Source organism: Mus musculus, chromosome 2 (genome assembly GCF_000001635.26).
Source record: "Mus musculus strain C57BL/6J chromosome 2, GRCm38.p6 C57BL/6J".
Classification (NCBI taxonomy): Eukaryota; Metazoa; Chordata; class Mammalia; order Rodentia; family Muridae; genus Mus; species Mus musculus.
The window spans coordinates 143,773,102-143,794,617 of NC_000068.7; the positions used below are offsets into that span (position 1 = coordinate 143,773,102).

The 21,516-nt window shown below is 44.1% G+C and overlaps 1 protein-coding gene and 1 long non-coding RNA gene across 2 annotated transcripts in view; one reads left to right on the top strand and one right to left on the bottom strand.

The window, feature by feature from the left end:
- Pcsk2os2 (proprotein convertase subtilisin/kexin type 2, opposite strand 2) overlaps positions 1-16,085 on the bottom strand; it is a 41,604-nt gene extending 25,519 nt beyond the window's left edge. The window contains exons 1-2 of the long non-coding RNA NR_040625.1: positions 14,756-16,085; positions 12,449-12,649 (exon numbers count right to left, since the gene is read on the bottom strand). This is a non-coding gene — a long non-coding RNA (proprotein convertase subtilisin/kexin type 2, opposite strand 2). The remainder of the gene's footprint in view (positions 1-12,448; positions 12,650-14,755) is intronic.
- Positions 1-21,516, top strand: part of Pcsk2 (proprotein convertase subtilisin/kexin type 2) — a 270,152-nt gene that overhangs the window by 226,969 nt on the left and 21,667 nt on the right. The window contains exons 7-9 of the mRNA NM_008792.4: positions 800-888; positions 11,427-11,602; positions 19,988-20,203. Coding sequence (NP_032818.1) covers positions 800-888; positions 11,427-11,602; positions 19,988-20,203 — 481 coding nt within the window. The remainder of the gene's footprint in view (positions 1-799; positions 889-11,426; positions 11,603-19,987; positions 20,204-21,516) is intronic.

Consider the following 21,516-nt stretch of genomic DNA (forward strand, 5'->3'; position numbering starts at 1 on the left):
GGTGGTGGTAGTGGTAGTGGTGGTGTCCTTGTTCTTGTTCTTGTTACTCTTGCTGTTTTGGCTATTATTGGGCTATTTGGATTGTTTTCCTATTTTCTGTCTTGGTGTGTTTATTATCATTGATGCCTTAAAAAGCTATTGGATTCTGTATGCTAATTTTGTGTCCTGCCACTTTGCTGGAATTCTGGTTGTTGGTTCAGAATTTTCTGGTGACATCTTTAGGGTCTTTATGTCTAGAGTCTTATCACCTGGAAACAGGGGTCCTTTAGCTTCCTCTTTTCCATAATACTGAAAAAAATGTGATTTCTTATTTTTGTGTCAAAGTGGAAACCTAGTTCAATGAAGGTAACTGAAGGTAACTGACCATCACTCCATCCTTGGTAGGCAATATCTCGCTCCTGTATGCTGAGGCACCCTTGGAAGTAACTACCCACCCATAGATCCTAGTGCTTCCAACAGGCTAGCACACAGCTATTTTATAGTGTGTTTCATTTTTAAGAAAACCTGTGTTTTCCACTGGAAGATGCTCCAAATTTTAAAGTAAAGACCAGTGGTTGTGGTTAAAAGCATTCTCAGAAACCTCTTTATAATAGAAACAACCCAGGGTCAGAAAGGCCACTGGAGAAAGGGGAGGATAGAAGGGAATTTGGGGGTTGACAGACAGATAATTATCATTGGAGGAGGGGCTCAAATACAGCTTAATCTTTAAAAACTAAGTTGCTCCCTGCAGACAGGATTGAAGAAATCCCCTATAAATGCTTTTGACCATGTGTCTGACTTGTCTCTATTTTCCCCACAGCCATGGAACTAGGTGTGCAGGAGAAGTTTCTGCTGCAGCCAGCAACAATATCTGTGGAGTCGGCGTAGCATACAACTCCAAGGTGGCAGGTGAGCCAGCCCTGCCCGAGACAGGCACAGCCTGACCTGGGAGCTGTCACATTCTCATCTCCAGTTTGCAGGGCTCAGCACATTTATCCCACTGGGCAGTTCTGAGACCCACAGGTAGAGCAGGCATGGGAAAGTCATTTCATTCTAGCACTCGCACAGAATTCTTTAAACATCAGACACCCCCAAAATAGGCAGAACACACGCCCATAGCTCAAATGTGAATGGATTTTCATAAATGTATGGACCACTCGACCAACAAAACCCACCAAACCCTAAAGACCTCCTCCTCATGACCCTGTGTCCAGGTATTACCCATACCTATCCAACCAAGAGTAACCACAATCTTGTTTTCTGACAGCAGAAAGAAATGACTATCTCAGGTTTTTAACTTGATATTAATGCAAAGTTGCTACTTTAAAGTATTATGTCAATGTCAATAACATTTTTATAGAGAGAACATATTTGTATTTTCAGGTGTGAAGGATTATTTGTAAAGATACTGGGTGGTCTTGAAACTGTTTTATGTGGTCCAACTCATCCTTAAGGAGACCTGATCCACCTGTAGCCTCTTATAAAACACAGCTGCATCGAGTACTTCATGCTTCCTTCCTTACAAGGGTTTTAAGAATGGGAGCAGAAAGTCATTGAGATTTAGGGAGAAAAACAGACAGATAATTTCTTTCCTGGCAATTTAATTGGACCATAAGCCTACTTTGTACTGACACTTGCATTTCTAGAGGCCTAAATAAGGCAAATGGATGCTCTCCAAACCCACCCTTAGCTCTTTTCAGACTGTTTATAGAGACCCCTGACTGGACTGGGTGCAGATTTCACAAAAGACTATGTCTGGGGGCTGGAGGCTGGCTTAGTTGATAAAATACCTACCTTTTAAGTACAAGGACCTGAGTTTGAGTCTCAGAAACCCCATAAAAAATGTCAAGCATTATGAACCACACCAACAATCAGCATGGCATGATAATCCTAACGGTACAGTAGTGGCATGAATACCTTGGTAACCAGCAGCTCTCTGCTTGGACTTAAGGCCTGCTCAACAAGAGGGAAACTGTGCCTGGTACAGGAAACCTAATCAACTATTCAAAGCTAGTGAAGTCGTGAATCTTGAAGGAGAACCTACAACCACTTCACTAAACCATCACAATTCCCAGCTACATCCTAATATTTATCCTTATACACACAGATAAGTGTGGTCCCTATCCCTTACGTAGAAACTTCTCTTTGCAACAGATGGAGACCATAACAGAAATCTTCAACCAACCAAAATGTTGAGCTGTGGATCCCAGTCCCAGTAAATACATCTACAAAGCAACTTGGGCACCTAAGGCTCGGGAAGCATTATGGGACAGAGGGCAGAAAGATTGTAAGAGCCAGAGGGTGAGGGAGTTTCCTGTGAGACTGTCTCTCAGTACTGTCAGAAGCTACACCCATAAAATATCATCAACATGACTTCCTAAACATGAGCTGAACAAGGAAAGCAATAGACATGACAAAGTGGACAGGGGAAAGGCCATAAGGACTCAACCCTACACAAAGAGCTACAGGCAACTAGAATATGCTTAGAATTTGAGAAATTGTCTTCAAAGCTACCAATTTGCTGTTCAATTCCAAATGATCATAGAAGTAACATATATACAAGTAACATTATATGGACTGAGTGGGTTATATTTAGGACTACATGTATAGACATATACATATGTACACATAGCAACAATTAATAAAAAAGGGGGGCCATGCATTTGAAAAAGAGCAAGGAGGGGTACATGAAAGGATTCGGTTGGAGGAAAGGAAAGGGATGGTGCAATTATCTTGAAAAGAAAAATGATCCCGGTATTAGGGACAGGGAGACAGAGGATTCCAGGCATTTCCTGGGCACTTATTCTAGGCTAATTAGTGAGCTCCAAGCCAGTGACACACTGTCCCCAAGGAAATGGATAGTGTTCCTAAAAATAATACCCAAAGTTGTCCACAATCTCCCCAAGTACATGCATGCTTGAACACAAGCAGGCATTTACACACACATGTGTGCACACATACTCAGAAAGAGAGACAAACACATACTCACATGTGCAAACACAGAGAAAGAGATGCGCGCGCGCACACACACACACACACACACACTTGCGCGTTTCTGAAAAAGTTAAGATCAGGGCTCTTCCTTCTTCTCCTTTGCCTGCTTTACTCTTTTTCTCTTTTCCCTGGATGTTTCCTCTAGAAACATCTCAGTTCCCTAACCCCTAGTCCCTGCATTCCCTAAAAGCAAAACCAAAAGCAAGGTAGATAGTCTTCTGTAGCTTCTTCTAGCCTGTAAGCAGCAGGTTGGACATGCCTGTCTGGTCCAATGCGATGCTGTGCCCCATTAGCGTATCAGAAGACAGTGAGGGCTTCTGCTTGAGGAAACACCAAAGTTGGTCAAGAATTGCAAGCAAAACCAGTTTCAGCATCCCCCAGTCATACAAAATTGAGAGGGGAAAATCTTGTATTCATTCAGGCTGATAATCCTGAAAACTGTGTGTGTGTGTGTGTGTGTGTGTGTGTGTGTGTGTGTGTGTGTGTGTGTGTGTGTCCTTTACTAAAAATGAACCAAACTCTTCCAAAGAATTTCCCTTAAGCAATTTTCTATGCTATGGAGGACTAAAGCGCCACCTGGTGATCTACTGAGATAATTGTCGGTCTGTGGTAGTCTGGAGGTGCTTGGTAACATGTTGGTAACTAGTTCTGATAGGAATACTTAGTGAGCCTAGAAAAGGAGAGAAAAGGGCTTGTCGCGGTTTAGTGGCAGAGACTTAGAATCCCAGAACACAGGAGGCTAAATCAGAAGCATCTTGAGTAAGAAACCAGCCTGCGCTGTATATGAAAACAGAAAATAGAGAATGAATCTTCTAAAGGGAGAGGGAGGGAGGGAGGGAGGGAGGGAGGGAGGGAGGGAGGGAGGGAGGGAGGGAGGGAGGGAGGGAGGGAGGGAGGGAGGGAGGGAGGGGGAGAGAGAAAGAGAGAGAGGAGAGACCGCTTCCTGCCTATCCAGCTCTTCAGCTCATAGACTTTGCTTCTGTTTCCTGTTGGTATTCAAGCATTCTTGATGTCATATACAACTGGCCATGAGTTTGTTTCAGTAAATACACACTTTGACACAAGGCTACCAGTCCATCTAGAATCTGCTCTTGTAGATGCAGTGCTAAGTTGACTAGTCTGTTTAGTCTGTTTTCCTCCAAATGGTAAACTGGTGTTGCCAGCACCATCTCTGCAGTAACCCCCACAGACAGTCATGTGTGTATCGTGTGTTGTTTATTAAGTTCCTATATACATGAGTCAATCTCTAGGTAAATTCAGTTTAGATAAAACCATCTAACATATTAATTAGAAAGTATGTCTGGGCATGGCTGCCATGACTGAGGCCATAGCTTCTCCCCTATGCCTCTCAGGCTCAATCAGTTCCTGGAAATACCTCGCAGACACATCCAAAATGATGCTTCAATAATTCCTTACGTATTCCTCCTGCATTAGTCAAGTTGGCCCCTGAAGTCATCCGTGCCATGCATGGCCATTTGATTCTCCCTGAGCAACCACAGTTTCCACAAATGCAGTGTGTGTCTACTTGATCTCCCCTTAGCACTGCAGCATCTAGATCAGAGTGTGGTTCACAGTCTGTGCAAATCCTCCTTGCTGGATAGGAGGGAAGAATGAACAGGAAAGGGAGGAGAGAGAGAGAGAGAGAGAGAGAGAGAGAGAGAGAGAGAGAGAGAGTCAGTCAGTGGACAAACCCACTAAGATACTAATGACCACAGAATGACAGAATGGGGACAGCAGTAGAACTGAGAGATTGGAGACCTGAGGTCAGTGGAATGTCCACCCAGGAGGTAAAACATGTCCTTCTACCAGAACCATCAGCCTCTGCTACTTTGCCTCCTTCAGATCAGTTCCCAGCAATCAGGAGCCTCTCCAGACACTCTCAGCTCATTGCTTCTCAAATACAGCAGAGATGCCAGTCTAGTGAACCCTTTGCACAGTGCCCTGGGACGCTCCATGCAGAACAAAGTACAAGACTATCAGCCAACTTCCTCTGTTGAAAACAGAGTGTGTGACTTTTCCCGGGCTCTCGTTTTCAGAATCTCTAAATACTGGAACCCAAAATGACTCTAAAAGTCCAAATATCTGCAGATACTTGCATAATGACAATTATAAAAACCAATAATAACAATCAACACATTGCCTTTCTGTCAAGCACACTGCAAATCTCGACTCATTTTATGTTCTGTGCAATTCTATCACATTATTATATCTCTATATGACTTGTACTATTATGTCATAACCTTTTGCATGCAAAACTTAAACACAGGAACCGCACATCAGTAAATTGTGAGGTTATTTTGCACCTGGTGTCCCTGATTGGGAAGCTGCCATTCTGCTGAAGTAGCTGAATCAGAGTGGCATTCCGAGCCTCTGTGACCAGAAAGCAGCTCCTTCCTCTTCATTTGTTCACTCAGGGGCATGTGAGACCCTTAAAAATATCTTTAAGGGGTGTCATTCAGGCTCCACTTTCCTGCTCTCCCAGATGGGTCACAACTGGTGGACCCTGGGGAAGGGGACAAAGCAGGAGCTCCCTGGGTTCTGGCATCTGGTTTTAAGGACACAGTTATTCCTGCATTTTCTCCACTCAGCCAGGGAAGGAGGCTGGAAGAATTCTAACCACACTGACTCCTTAAGAGTAATTGTCTAACATGGAGACTGGTGTCCAGGATTATTGCTATAGTCTGGAATTTAAATCATTTCAAAAAGCATCTGAAATTTTAGTTGTTGATAGTCCCTTAGTCACTTCTTTAATATGAATTTCAAAACAAAAAAAAAACAATTTTATTTATTTTGGAACAAGTCCCTTTCTTCAGTGGGTAATTGTGTAAGGAGGTAACCCAATTCCTCTCCTTTTTAAATTTTCACTTTTAGACTGCATTTTACCTGTTCAGCAAAAGGACTGGACTTGAAAGATGATTCAGTAGACGAGCATATAGCCATGTGAGCCTGGTTACCTGAGTTCAGTCCCTAAAACCTAGAAGGGAAGGAGGAAACTGACACCTGAAAGTTGACTGCATGCACATACAAACATGTCTTAGTTAGGGTTTTACTGCTGTAAACAGACACCATGACCAAGGACAACATTTAATTGGGGCTGGCTTACAAATTCAGAGGTTTGGTCCATTATCATCAAAGTAGGAACATGGCAGCATCCAGGCAGACATGAGATAGGAGGAGCTGAGAGTTCTACAACTTTCTAAAGGCAAACAGAAGAAGACTGACTTCTAGGCAGCTATGATAAGGGTCTTAAAGCCCACACCCATGATGACACATTTCCTTCAACAAGGCCACATCTACTCCAACAAGACCACATGCCCTAATAGTGCCACTCCCTGGGCCCACCATATTCAAACCACCACAATACATGATATACACATGCATACATCATACACATTGTGTATGTATATTATACACACACAAACATAATATACATACATACATATATCATACATACATGTACACACATAACATAATGAAAAAGGGAGATTGAGAAAATACTGAAATTTAAAATCTATCAATCATAAATATGTAAATGGACAAAACTAACAAACTTTCCCATTAACATTACTTGCTGATTCGTCAGCGTAGCGCTGCTGAAAGCTCAGGGCAGTGCCCAGCCTTTGGGGTGATGTGGCCTCAGGCCTTCAAACCATTTGTATAGTTCATGGATGTTGTGTAGGTGGGAACCCATGGTGACTAGCAGGTGAGACACCTCTCTCCCTCATTTGAAGACAAGGGTGGAGAATCAAGACCATGTGACATAATTATTCCCACTCTGAGCAGAGTAAAGCGAGGTGGCAGACAGGAAAGTCCTCCACTTGTGCACGGGCTCACAGTTAGTTCCATGACACCTTGGGCTTCCCCAAATAACCCAAAGCAGAGCAGGCCCAGGTGGATCTGCCCTGGGCTGCCTTCCTTCTCAAACCAGAGCAGATGAAACCACACAGGAGATGAGATCACCTTTAGCTGATTTCTTCACCATAAAAAGATAAACGCTTGAGGAGACAGACATGCTCCATCTCATGGTAGCCCACGACGGTGTTCGATTTCAGTGTTAATTAGAAACAAAAGGTAATTTTAAAAACAAATTTAGTAAGGACACTATTGATTGAATTTTAAAACAAATAGTAAGGACACTATTGATCACATAACATGAAACTTCTGTCACCAATGAGTCACTTCCGCTTGGCCATCGCTCTTATTAACCACCTGTTTATACAACACGTTCGGGAGTTTTCTATACTTAGTATCTGGATCTTTTAAGCAAATCAATTAAAGTCGCCATAAGCATCATCAATGATGACTGTTCAGACCCTAAAATCTGGTTGAGTGTGAACTTGCTTCTTAGCCTCTGGGGCTAATATTCATGAGCACAGAAAGTACCAATTATCTGTGCCCAGGTGATATATTATAGCATGCGCTGGTGTCAGATGAGAGCATACCTCTGGAGACAGGAATAGAGAGGGAGGTTCTCCTGAAATCCACTGGGTCCTTGCAGCCCCAGGGCACCAAGTTATACCTTTCTAAATGTGTGGAGCAGGAAAAGACAGAATACCTCTGACCATTAATGAGATGTACAGACCTGGGGGTGGGGGTGGGGGTGAGTTGGGTGAAAATGACAGCTATGCAGCCTGTAGCTGTCCCCACCTATCAAGTCATGTCAACCAGTATAGCATCTTACAGATGTGAAAGCACTGACCCCCCCAGCTCCTCCCACACCTCTCTCTCCCTGTCTTCCACTATCCTCCCATTGCTCACAGAGCACAGGTGACATAGAGACCCTCTCTAACAGACTTCAGGTCACCCTGAGCCTGTGTCTTGGTCACTAATAGTGCTGTCATTTGCAAAATTAATACTGTATCACATTCAATTAATTCATGCCTCCGTCCTCTGGAGGTTAACATGATTAAAAGAAATGCCAAGAGCCTGGCCCCAGAAATATGAATGAGTCTAACCTTCAGTCTGTGACACCCCTACCTCCCTCGATGCTAAAGCTGCCAGATAAATACACATCAGTTTCTGTGTTCTTTCTTGTTCATCACAAAGGGAGCTCATGTCATGGTAAGGTAAGAAGCACACTAAGGAACCAGAGTTGTAAAGAGGAAGAAGGTTCAAGGTGCAGCCGCCTGCCCACACTGACTCTGACAAACCTAGGGCTGCCATCAGCCAGCTGGTGGGACACTCAAGGCCTACTCTGGCCAGTGTTAAGCTTGCCTCACCTTGCTTTTTGCTTTTTAGGGTTGACTGGTCAAGCCTGGATAATTAATACCAGACAAATTCAAAACTGTATGAACTTTCTCCCTAAAACAAGAGAACAACCTGTTTATTTACCACCCACCAAAGCAAACACAATTTCACTTTTTAAAAAATTTCTGTTCAGCTTATTCTGTAGCCCAGTGGTCTCTATATTAAATTGTTGCAGGCCTGCTAGAAATTGACCCAAAATCATGCATATATACATACATACATACATACATACATACATACACGCACATATGTATATTTGTGTGTGTGTTTGTGTGGATGTGTGTTTGTGTGTGTGTTTGTGTTGTGTGTGTTTATGTTAGTGTGTGTGTGTTTGTGTGTGTGTGCTTTGTATGTGTTTGTGTGTGTGTGTGTGTTTGTATGTGTGTGTGTTTGCGTACTTGTATTTGTTTGTGTGTGTATGTTTATGTGTGTGTTTGTGTGTGTGTTTGTGTATGTGTGTTTGTGTGTGTATTTATGTGTGTGTTTGTGTGTCTGTGTTTATGTATTTGTGTGTGTGTGTGTGTGTGTGTGTGTATCTATCACTGAGCTACACCAGTATTTCTTAATGTTTATTTGGAACAAAATCTTAGTAAGTAAACCAACCTGCAGTCTTCCTACTTCACCCCCCTAAGTTGCTTCTCTTAGAGGTGGGCCACTCAGGCCTAAGAGTCTAAAACTAAACAAATTTAAAAGCATATGAACTTTCTCCTTAAAGCAAGAAAATTACAGGCATGCACCACTATGCCCTGCTACATTTCTTAGGTAAATAAATTAGATATAGGTCCATAGCCAAATGTAGTCTTAAGCTTTCTTGAAACACAACTTCTTAAAAGTTCAGATCAAGTCTTCATCTAAATGAACTTCCTCCAAAAGAAAAGATATGAATTCATAATTGAATGTTAGTTGGCATAAATGCGGTGACCTGACTCCAGGGTTAAGGCAGAGGCTGAGGGATTAATGGCTGTCTCTGGCCTTTATTACTTGTTCTGAAACTGTTATTGCTGTTGGAGAGAAAAGACACAGATATAACACACAAACATTCGCTCCTAAGAACCAATCTGGAGGTGAGTATCCAGCATCATGCTGAACCTGGGGGCAGAAGTAAACACGATAATAGCACCCGGGCACCAAAACGCCTTGCTGTCTGATAAGACATAAAGCACTGTTACCCCTGCAGTTGCCTAAAGGGGGTCTGGGAGAAACTTTGATCCAAGCATGGACAGGGGGTGAACCTCACATCATTGAGGTGGTAAGACAGAATGCCTAGCCTCTTGAGGTAAGAACAGGTCTTGAGCAGCATACACGGGCTGGCCAAGAGTCCCACCCCGGACACATATCTAACAGAGGACTGCCTGGTCTGGCCTCAGTGGGAGAAGATGCCCATAATCCTGGAGAGACTTGAGACCCCAGGGAAGAAGGGTGCTTTCAGGGGTAGGGAGCACCCTCTCAGAGGCAAGGGGGAGCAGGAATGGGATGAGGAACTGTGGGGGGCGCCTAAAGTGGGGACAACAGCTGGAATGTAAATAAATAAAATAATTTTTGAAAAAGAATAGGTCTTGAGAAAGAAAACAATATCTTGTCAATTCTTCAAGCCCTACAAGACCTGAGTGGCCTTTATTTACATTAATTTGCATACTGTGTTACAGAATTGAGACTGAGAAATAATGTCCTTGAACAATAATGTCCTTTGACTGCAAGTGTTTTCCTATGGCTTCGTGGGAACTAAGAATGGAGCGTTGGGGTCCAGATTTTAGCTAGGCACGACCTAGGTACTCCTCTTCATAATCCTTGTTTTAGCTCAATTTCTGTTGCTATAACAAAATACTTGAGGCTGAGTTATGTATAAAGAGGTTTATTTGGCTTATAGCTTTGAGAGATGAAAGGCCAAGATCAGGGGTCCCCATTGGACCTGGCAGAAATACATGCCAGAGAATGGAGAGGTTCTGTTTTGCTGTTTTTAACAACTCACTCTCAGGGGACCCACCCAGGGTCCCCACCTTAAGATGAACCACCTTAATCCCTTCCAAAAGCAATGCCACACAACAACCTAATTACCTCAGTTCTCATATCGCTACTGGGTACCCAGGACCCAGAACAAATCTTTAGGAGACACACTCAAACCACAGAAGTTCCCATGGTCAGAGTTACTTCAGCTTCCCAACTCCAAGCTACAGCAGGCATAACACACATAACAAAGCCTTGTAGAGACCAGTCTGGACCAATCATATCATCTGGAGGAGTCAGTAGGCTGGAGAGTTAATACTAAAGAGGTCTTATAATCAGCTGGAAGTTGCTATGAGCAGCTTGGCAGACGTGAAGGCCTCTTTGTTCTTTCCCCTTATGACCCTGTGTTCAACTCTGATTTGCCCAGTTTAGTCCTAAACATCAGGCTCTGCTCCTTCCTGGCAAGATGTCACTCCCAAAAGACATCAGAGAATAACAGACTTACAGACATATCATAAACGTATGGAAGGGACTGTACCAAGTACCTCATTACTGACCATTTATAATAGCATGCTCCATCTCTGTCCTCTCTATATTCCTTCTCAGCTATGATGAACTGACAGTGTCTTTTTCTTTTTTATCTCATCTCTTATAACATTCCTGTCCCCCACTCTCTGGACCCTGGAGCTTCTTGCTAAGTGTCAGCTGCCTCCCTCTTTCCACACAACTGTATTCACCCTAGAAACCTTGCTTCCCCCCCTCCCCCATCAACAGTGATCAATTGTGCACTGCTGGAGGCTAGGTTCCCACTTAGAAACTTAGGGATAACCTTGCACAGCATGTCTTTCCCCATTAAGAACTCAAGTAATTTTTGTTTACAGAATAAATGTGCCTCAAGGAAAGACATGAGTCCGGTCTAAAGAGGAGTGAGTAAGGTGATCTGAGCACCTTTCTTTTTTGGGGGGAGAGGGGTTTTCGAGACAGGGTTTCTCTGTGTAGCCCTGGCTGTTCTGGAACTCACTTTGTAGACCAGGCTGGCCTCGAACTCAGAAATCCACCTGCCTCTGCCTCCCAAGTGCTGGAATTAAAGGCATGCGCCACCACCACCCGGCTCTGAAAACCATTTTTGACCCTCAGACTCCATGGTGTTCTGAAAGCACTGAAGGTCCCCAGCTCCTCCCAGAACCCAAACTTTTCTCTACCCCCATGTCTTCTGAGAGCTAGGGTGCCAAAGTCTTGTTTCTTGTCCCACCTGCGCACAGGGATCCGGATGCTGGACCAGCCCTTTATGACAGACATCATCGAAGCCTCCTCCATCAGCCACATGCCTCAACTGATCGACATCTACAGTGCAAGCTGGGGCCCCACAGACAATGGGAAGACGGTTGATGGGCCCCGAGAGCTCACACTCCAGGCCATGGCTGATGGCGTGAACAAGGTAAAGACTTTCCTGTCACCACAAGGCCCTGGTCCACCCATGAGGTAGGATATAGAGGGTGAAGTGGTATTGATATAGAGTGGATGGAGTGGCAGGGTCAAGTGGAAGTGGGTCTACATCCCTATAGACCTCTATGTTTAGATCCTGTGGAAGATAGGCACAGAGTTGGGTTTAGTAGTGTAAGAGGCACATGGTAAAGAATTCCTAGAGAATATACAGGGCAGGCGTCACCTAGGTAGGACATGAGCCAGGCTCAGGGATCAGAGCACTCCTGGGCCAAGACCCTATTCCAATTCCTAGTATCCAAGAAGCTCTCAGCAAATGAATTCACCCAGCCTAGCCTGCTTTGTTGCCTATGAAATAGTCATATGTGGAATCCTTCAAAGAAATGCCCACGGCCCACAGAAAAGGCCCGCAGTCCCATGCACAGCTGACCCTTAGTCAACTACCCAAGACTTCATGGCACAAACACAGCCTATGGATCAGGAATTCAGAAAGGGTACATTGGGGGTGACCTGACTTTTCTCCTCTGGGGGCCTGAAGTACCAAAGTATTTGTGATTTGAGCATCAGTCTCCAAACTGTTCTCACAAGCTGGTCTGAACTGTTGGATTTAAAGCAATGGTCCCTGGCAAGCATCGGGGATAGAGGTGGAGAGAGATGCCATGTCTCAGCCCAGCCGGCCTGCTGTAGCCCATGCTTAATTTGAACAAGATTCTATCAGGAGCTGAGGGACATTGTTGTTGATGACTCTGGAATTTATGACTTGTGACCCTAAGATACTAAGATCCTAAAATAGCACTTTAAACACACATGCTAAACAGAAAGAGGAATATCAACCACTTACATTCAGGGAATAACAGGGACATGTGAATGTTTGGTGACCACACTGTATGCCTTCCTTATCTCAATACTGCAGGAGCAGACATCCAAGTAGCCCAGCTGAAGGGACGTCTTTTGAGGAGACAGGAATGACCAGGGCAGTAGGGTGATTCAGGCAGGTCCTCAGATAGCTGAAGGGGAGTTGTGTTGCCTGGGTTCCAAATGGCTGTAAGACGTGTGGAAACCCACATTAGGGCTCTGATGTCCAAATCCTAGGCCACCCTTACCCATCTGTTCTCCCTCCCCCCCCCCTCATCCTTTCTTCTCTTCCTTGGGGCATGCATTCAGGTAGTGCAAAGGTCCCCTTCCCATTCTTGCTCATCACAACCTGGCAGCTTCTGTGTCACTTGTCCCTACTGCTTCCAGGGACCAAGTTAGGAGACATGTCCTTCCCAAGCTGAGACTTCAAAACTAATATGGCTCTGTGTGAAGACTCAGAATATGAAGGGATCAAGGACAGTGACCTGTATAATGCCTTCTTTTTCTCTTCTGTGGGATAATGGTGAATATTCAGTAATCATCACCCTCTAACAGAGAAGTCTCTCATGTACTATTGAGTTCTAACAAAGACCTGAACATAAATATAAGACCATATATCCCTCTCTGTTACAGGGTTTGATAGCGTACCCAATTCCTCCTCTTTGAGGTCTCAACACTAGGTGTCTTGGAATATAGCCTAATTTGAAATTCAGGTCAGTGCAGATAAAACTTGTGATCATGAGGCATGGTTAAGTGAGTCAGGCTCTAAGCCAGTATGATAAGAATAAAAAATCCACAGTTATGAAATGGAAGTGTTTGCCCACAGATATGCTCAAAGGAAGAATGTTGCACAAAATTGAAGATAGGACCCACATGCAAAACAAAACAAAAGCCAAGATGCCAGGGTGTCAGAGAATCACCAGCGACTAGGGAAGGTGTGGAAGAGCTCTCCTCCAATCTGTGGAGAGGAAGCAATTCAGTTGACACTTCAGTCTCCAGCATCTAGATTCTATGGCAGCTAGGCAATGAATATCTGTTATTTAAAGCACCCAGTTTAAAGTACTTTGTTATGGTACTCCTAGAAAATTAATGCACCCTTCCAATCTTGTAACAGACAATCAGAAAGGGCATTTGGCCAGACTCTGTAACAATGTGGAAAGACCTGATCACTTTTCCAGTTCACCTTGATGTCCCCTGCTCTCTCTTTTATAGCCAAGACTGATCACTGGTCTAATGACAGCTTTTTCTCTTCCTCTTTGACAAACACAAAAGACTGTCTTCCTTTATTCTTTATCATAATTAAAGAGCAAGCATTCAAAACTCTACAGAAAACCACATCCAATCAAAATCCAGGGCAATTGAAGCCTAGCCCCAAGGGATACATCTACAAAACACTGCCACATCTAAGGTTCAGGAATCATTATGGAAGGTGGGGCAGAGAGATGGTAAGAGCCAGAGGACCAGAGAGTTTGCTGTGAGTGTGTCTCCTAGCAACTTCAGAAGCTACATGCACATCTCACCAACATGACTGCCTAAACAGGAGCTGAACAAGAATGACACCAATAGGTTTGCCAAAGTGGATAGGGGATTGTTGTAATTCCATCTTAACGATAGAAATGCTCCTGTGTGCCTGGTGACATCACACTGATAGCTTGAAATCAGGCATGGAAGCTGGCAAACAGAGCTTCTATGTCCCCTTCAGAGAGAGACCTTGTACTCCAACATAGCCCTGGTTTTCCTCCAGTCACAGAAGTTGCATACTTCATATTCACCCTGTATGTAGAAGACAGCCTTGGCCTAGTAAGGTTTAAAGTTCCCTTTGGAAGGGGGAAAAGCTAGGATAAACTCACCTGAGATCCCAAATTGTGTGTTTCTGCAAAAAGAAAAGTTTTTCAACCTGAGTCACCACATCTCCTGTCCATGCAGATCAGCTTCGCTACGTAAGCCATGACCTCTCTCTTTAAGAGTTGTCTCCCTTACGTTCAATACAAGGTTCAAGAAGCGCAGAGTCCTAGAATTGTACAGCTGCCAGTCATCCACCATCCATCACTTCCTACACTTGGGTAGGGCCTGTTGGCAAACTAACAAAATGATGCCCTGGTGCAAGGTTGTGGCAATCTGCCATTGCAATTGAGCCAATCTAAAACTGTATGGAGGGCCCTGACATTAGATGGCACAGGAAAAAGGCTTACCAATAGGACCTGGTGGCAGGAGGTGGCATTGCTACCCTGTTTCAAGTAGCCAAAGCACATTTAGACACATCAGCAGTTTGCCTTCTTAACACGTGACTCACCTCATGATTGACAAAAAGCATGCTTCCAACCCAGGACCAGATGACAGTGGATGTGGTGTGTTTTGGCACCTAAAGCTGGAAGGGTCAGGCAAGTCTGCAACAAATGCCTCTGTCCACATATGCAGTGCAGATCTCATTGAAACAGGGCATCCCTGGGCGGCTCCTGTCATTTACCATGCCTCAGAATGTCACACCTCAGAGCTGGATCCTTCTCTTTGCTCCATCTGTAACCTCCCTGCCTGCAACTGAACAGCCTTCTCAAGTGGGATGGCTCTGCATCACATGCCAAGATTGCTGGAAAGGAAGAAAAAAATCTTCATGGCTTACCTTCAGACAACAGCATGCAAATATTTTGGAGAGGAGAGTGCACCGTGCAGTGGGGAATATGTTTTCTCATTTGACTTTTTCCTGGGCTTTGTTTCAAGATAACACTTTTTAGACAGTTTTGGGATGCTTTGTAAGTGACAGCATAGTATATAAAAGCAAAGGGCTCCTCTATATCAGTTATTTGACTTACTCTAAAGAAAAACCCACCTGGGAAAGATGATATCATCCACACACAGGAATCTGACTGTGAGTATCACTGAGAGGCAGTTCTTACATTTGTCTTTGACTATTAACATTCTGCAAAGGGGCTTTTTTATGAATATAATAGCCATGGAAATGAGAAAGAGATGAAGAGATGGGTCTCTACTCTTAACAGTGCCCACATTGTTTGGCATAGTCTTTGCCATTCACAAGTGCCTATCATCTGCTTCACACACAAACCTCATCTATTTGAATCTTTAGAAATGTCAGTGGGCCACTTCTAAATTTTTTTCAGTAAATGCTTGAAAAGGCATCAAAGAATAGGCAAGACAGAAGGAAAGAGACTAGCAGATGGCATGTCTCGGTGGTCAAGTGCTTTCCTGCCAATCACAAGGCTCTGGGTTTGGTCTGCAGAATCCCAGGAAAAGAATGACCTCTTTGCCCTTGGTTTGTTGCCTCTTTAACTCTGTAGTGTACATATTCGGTTTATAGTTAAAGCGTTTTTCACAGTATAGCTGGGAAGTTGGTAACGGAGATTCTGCATGGTTAATCTCTACCTGTGCTGGCTAGTTTTGTGTTACCTTGACCATGAGCTAGAGACATTTGAAAAGATAGGACCACCATCAAGATAATGGCTTCACCAGAATGGCCTGTAGGCAGGCCTATGGTACATTTTCTTAAGTAGTGACTGATACAGGAGGGTCCAGCTCACTGTAGGTGCTAGACAGAAGCAGGCTGAGCAGACCATGGAAAGCAAGCTGGTAAGCAGCTGTCCCCCATGGCCTCCAGTGTCCTGCCTTGAGTTCCTGCCTTGACTTCTCTGGAAGAGGGACTACAAATTGTTAACTGAGACAAACTCTTTCCTCCCCTAGTTGCTCCTGGTCACAGTGTTTTATCACAGCAATAGAAACCTAACTGGGACACAGTGTAAGTTTGGGATCTCCCGAAAGCAAACCCTGAGACAAGACTTGAGTTTAAGATCTGAGCTGAACTTGAGTTGAACTCAAGTTCAGGTGTAACCTCAAGCATTCCACCTACACCAACTTCCCCGAAATAACAACTTTGAAGCTTCTTATATATGAATAAGTGCCTAGGCAAAAGCCTTGGCTCATTCCCTAACTAGCTTAGGACTTAAATCTTGTCATTCTCTTCTATGTTCTGCCATGTGACTGGTTAGCTGGTCCTCAGTTACATGCCACCTCTTCCTCTTTGTGTGGGGCTGAACCTCTTCTTCCCCTGTCTCTATCCCTGAATCATCCTCCTCTCCCTCCCCCCTCCTGATGTCCTATCTTCTAATTTTGCTTCAGCTCACTGATCAATCAGCTTCTTATTAACAGATGAATTGTCAACATAGTGCACAAGAGATTATCTCTACATTCAGGATTTGAGTTGATGTTATTTGGGAGGCAAAGTGAGTACCAGGAGCAAATAGGGAGGTGTAACGAGAACCAGAAAAGGTCAGTACAGACCATGTACTCAAGCCAGTCACCTACATGAGCGATAAAAATCATGGGATATCAAAAATCCACGTAGAACATACAGTAAAGGTATATTTATCTTAGCAAAGGAGCTAAGATTTAAAAAGAGGGGTGGGGGGAGTGGCTGTGCCCTACCAGTCAAAGCCAAAGAGCAGGTTCATGGAGAAGCCTTCAGCCTCTTGGGAAGTAACCATACACAAGAGGTTCTGAGGTCCAGGGGATCGAGGATGCCATCTGTCACCTGTCACAGTCAGTGGAGCTCAGCTAAAGCACAATCTAATCAGAGATTCACTGTGTGGATGGAAGAATGCAGTCCTTGCAGGAGGATGAGTGAAGCAACAGACAAGCAAGCCATCAGAGAGCACAGCATCTCATCCTCCAGCATCTTCCGTTCCTCTGACAACCAGAGGAAGAATTCAGACAACACGAGAGAACCTTGACGGTGACAGGACTCGTGAGGTTCTTCTCTCTCATAAAGGGAACACAGACATCCAAGGTAGCCTGGAACATTCTGGCTGGCTCCGATGACTATATCTCAGCGCCATTATTAATCACGTCTAAGGACTGCTACTAGAAAGAGTAAATAATTAGTTTAGGAATAGTTAGCGACAATCTGCAACAATCCTCTGTGGTGCTGATGAGACTGAGTGGGGATGGGGCATAGCACAAGCATTGGGTTTCTGTACTAGAATATATGAAGATGAGTCCCTTACAAGAGACTGGCTCAAGTGCCCATCCAGGAGGGAGGTGTACAGGGCTGGTTGGGAGAAGGTGATTAATCAGGTGCAGGCCAGGCCAAGCCCTGATGCTGCTTGTTGAAATTTAATCAGAGTGTGGGTCAGATACAGTGGCACTAGTGGCAGGGCCTCGGCAGGCGATGGATGCCTCCTGCCACAGAGCACTCAGGGACACCAGTCCTGATTTATCCTCTGAAGCCCAGTAAAGCCTCACATTTGGGGGAGGGCTGCTTGGCATGAAGCCTGCAATTCAGTCTCCGAAATGTTCACATACCATTGCAAATCTTCTCTGCATTTCTGGGACATAAAAGAAATACGGGAAGGCAAAGGCTGTAGGTTCAATGCATTCACAGTCATTTTCAGCTACATAAGGAGTTCAAGGCCTACCTGGGCTGTCTGAGCTCCTACAGCAAAAAGGGAAGTCCTGCCTGGCATGTGCAAGACCCTGGATTCAATCCCCAGCTCCACAAAAAAATAATCTATATTGGCAATTATGATTTATAGATGATAATATTATAGTCATTATATAGAGCAAAAATATGTTATGTGGATGGAAAGTCTTCAAACATACAATTTCTTCCCATCAAAAACTTCTTTTAGTAACTCTGCCAAACAGAGGTAAAAAGACAAACAGATAGATACATACATACATACATACATACATACATACATACATACATAAATTATACATAGATAGATACATAGAGAATTATGTTTATTTTAAACAATAGGCAGTTTTATTAAACTAGAAATAAGCCTCCACGTATGTCTAAAAAGAGAATAAATTGTAAAATGTCTATTTAAAAGAGCTAATAAAACATGACATAGAATATTATTAATCACATGAGTAGGTGTTATATAACAGTAAAAAGCACATTTTTAAGCAAGACAAATAAATGAATCTGTTTCATTATCCCAGGTTCATTTCTAAAGCTATTCTAATACTTTGCCTCTCTCTATAAAAGTGTCAGGAACCCACAAAATCACACTAAGAATCATTTATTCTCAGGTTATAAAGAATTCCTATTTTCCTCTCCATAGTCCATATATTTCAATTATTCTATATTGCATATAATTTTTACAATAAAAGGTTAAATAACTTTTTAAAGCATATTAATGTACTAAGATGTCAACGTGGAAACCATTTGTGGAACCAGCATTTGGGAGGCTGGGGCAGGAGGATTTCTGTAAGTTCGAGATCACAAAGCCAGGGTAGACTATAAACCTTTGCTTCCATTTGGTGGCAGCCCCTCTGCAGCCCAGTGCCCTCCCACAGCCTCAATCATGCATCTGTGATCAACTGGATGGTAAGCCAGAGACTGACTGGTCTAAGGAAGATCTTGCAGGAGTCTGGGAGCTGTTCACTCTCAGCTGGGGCAGTGAATTTGACTGGGCTCTGTGACTATCATCAATCAGGCTAAGTCAGATTCATTGCCATGGTGTAACCAAGCTCTGAGACATAGCAGAGATGTACAAGGTTTCCTAAGTCTTGGGCTTGGAATCTTTGCCCACCGAATGTCTCTCACATTCTAATGGGCAGATCAAGACATGAAGCCAGTCAGGCCCCAAGGGGTAGAAAATAGACCCCCTTCTCCCCTTGGGGGAAAAAAAACTGCAACATCATATTACGAAGGGCATCGATACCTGGAATTGTGCAAGTAGAGGCCACAGTAACATCCCCTACCTAAGTGTTTCTTTGTGTCAAGGTTGCTTAGCTGGCTGGCAGCCTGCTCAGAAACTGGTAAGGAAGGGTTACCCAGGTATTTTGCCCTAATCTAAACCCGGATATAGGTCCCTCCACAACTCATGCAGAAACCATCTGCTTCTCCTCTGCTGTGGTTTCTGGGAGCAGTCACCTGTCTTAATGGAGTCTTTCAGCTGTATGGATTTACCAAGAATCTGAAGACAATTTCTAGTTTGTAGTCAAACAATTACTTGTGGACTTATTGACACACTCTGTCGCAGGTTAATTAATTCCCAACCCTGTTAGAAGAAATTCAGAATGCCACTTCTCTTTGTCAAGAGGCAGACAAACCTTGGAGGCAATCCAGCCCCTTGTTTTTTAATGACACCTCACCTTAAACCACTGAATCACAGACCCCTGGTGACCTCATGAAGGCCAGCTTCCTCTGTCTCTCTGCCTCCCCCTCCCACCCCGCAACTCTCACTCTATCTTTCCCTCCCCTCCCTCTCTTTCAGCCCTCCCTTTAAGGTGCTGCTTCCAGCTTTTGCTAACCTCCTATTCTCAACTACAATTATAAATTCTAGTGACTTTATATCATTCCAAGCAATAATATCATTCCTATGAGCTCCCATCAGAAGAATAATTTCTGACCAGGTAAAATGGGGTTGGATTTTAAGCTGCATTAGCTCAAATCTTGACCCTGCCTAAGCCAGAACCTTACCTGGGCAGGAAACCCTCCCTGAATCCCTGCAGTACCTGGTTCCTCAATGCTGGGCTTAGCACCATATCTTCCTTCCTCTACCAGGGCCGTGGGGGCAAAGGCAGCATCTATGTGTGGGCCTCTGGGGACGGTGGCAGCTACGATGACTGCAACTGTGACGGCTATGCTTCAAGCATGTGGACCATCTCCATCAACTCAGCCATCAATGATGGCAGGACTGCCTTGTATGATGAGAGTTGCTCTTCCACCTTAGCATCCACCTTCAGCAATGGGAGGAAGAGGAATCCTGAGGCTGGTGTGGTGAGTGCGAGCTACTGCCTGACCAGCTTCCATGTGACCAGGAACCCCTCTATAGCAGACTCATCTCCCAACCCCATCCCTTTCTCTTCATAAATTATCATGGCTTCTCAGGAGGACATTCTGTGTCCAAGTGTGCTTTACCAAGGTAGAAACCTACCCTCTGCAGGTGAGAAGCAAGATCGTGTGATGAACCTTTTTCCAGTTCATTTCCCATAGATTTCCTTGTTTTGGCATACAAGTGATGATGAGCTGTAGTTTATCAATAAGTTTCTTTGGCATGTCACTTGCGAGAATAACAGTAATTGTAAGGTCTGAGGCATTGCATCACAAGTCCCAAGAAACACCCCAGTAAGAAGTAAGAAACACCACCAGGCTAGGAATGAGGCTGCAAAGGGTAGAATGCTTGCCCTAACATATACTTCAGCCTGAGTTGGATCCCCAGTATAAAATAATAATAATAATAATAATAATAATAATAATAATAAATAATATCCATAAGTGACATCTGATTCCTAAAGGTGAGCAGCAGCACAGTTGTGCATTTTTTTCAGGGGGAGAAAGTGTAAGTTTATCATATTATAAAAGAGATCCATGGTTTTTAAAACACAAATTAAGAGTCACAGGGTGCACTCCTTCATATTCTCTCCCTCCCCCGCCCTACCCCCTCTCTCATCACCCCAGAGGAAACCATCTTCCTCCAGAGCAACTGGTATAATCGTAAATTATCCCCCCAGCCCCCAGCTACAGAGCACAATAGCACTTTAAGAATTTCTCCCTCTCTTGCTGCCTTGCTCACATTCCAGTCTTTCCTCAGTCTTCTGTGCCAGGCATTTGACATACGATTAAAAGTCACAGATAAGCTACACCTTGGCTGGCCTTCCACTGCCATTGAGACTCCTCAACAGAAGAGGACAGGAGCTTGGAACACAGACATTATTACCATTAGGGTTTCAAGACCACACTTTCCTCTGGTCTCTCAGCCTTGGCCAGTCAGCTTCATAGATGATAGAAGAGAAAGAAACCTTCTGCCTAGAAGAGGTGTACCCCTTAACTACTAATCCCTCTGTGCTCCTCCTAAGATTAATGAAGAGGATATGCCAATTCCCTTCAAGCAGCATGGGACTTCAGTCCTCTGACTCATCCAGAGCCAAACAGAAAGGAACAGTTGTGGGCAGCCCCCAACCTGTTCTGTGTATGGTACCTCCCTCTAGCTTCTGGAAGCCTGGCCCTTACCCAAAGGTCCCAAGTACCTTCAACCCTTATCTAAGACCCTTGTTGTGCTTGCCTAGAGAAGACCCCTTTTTCTGATATTG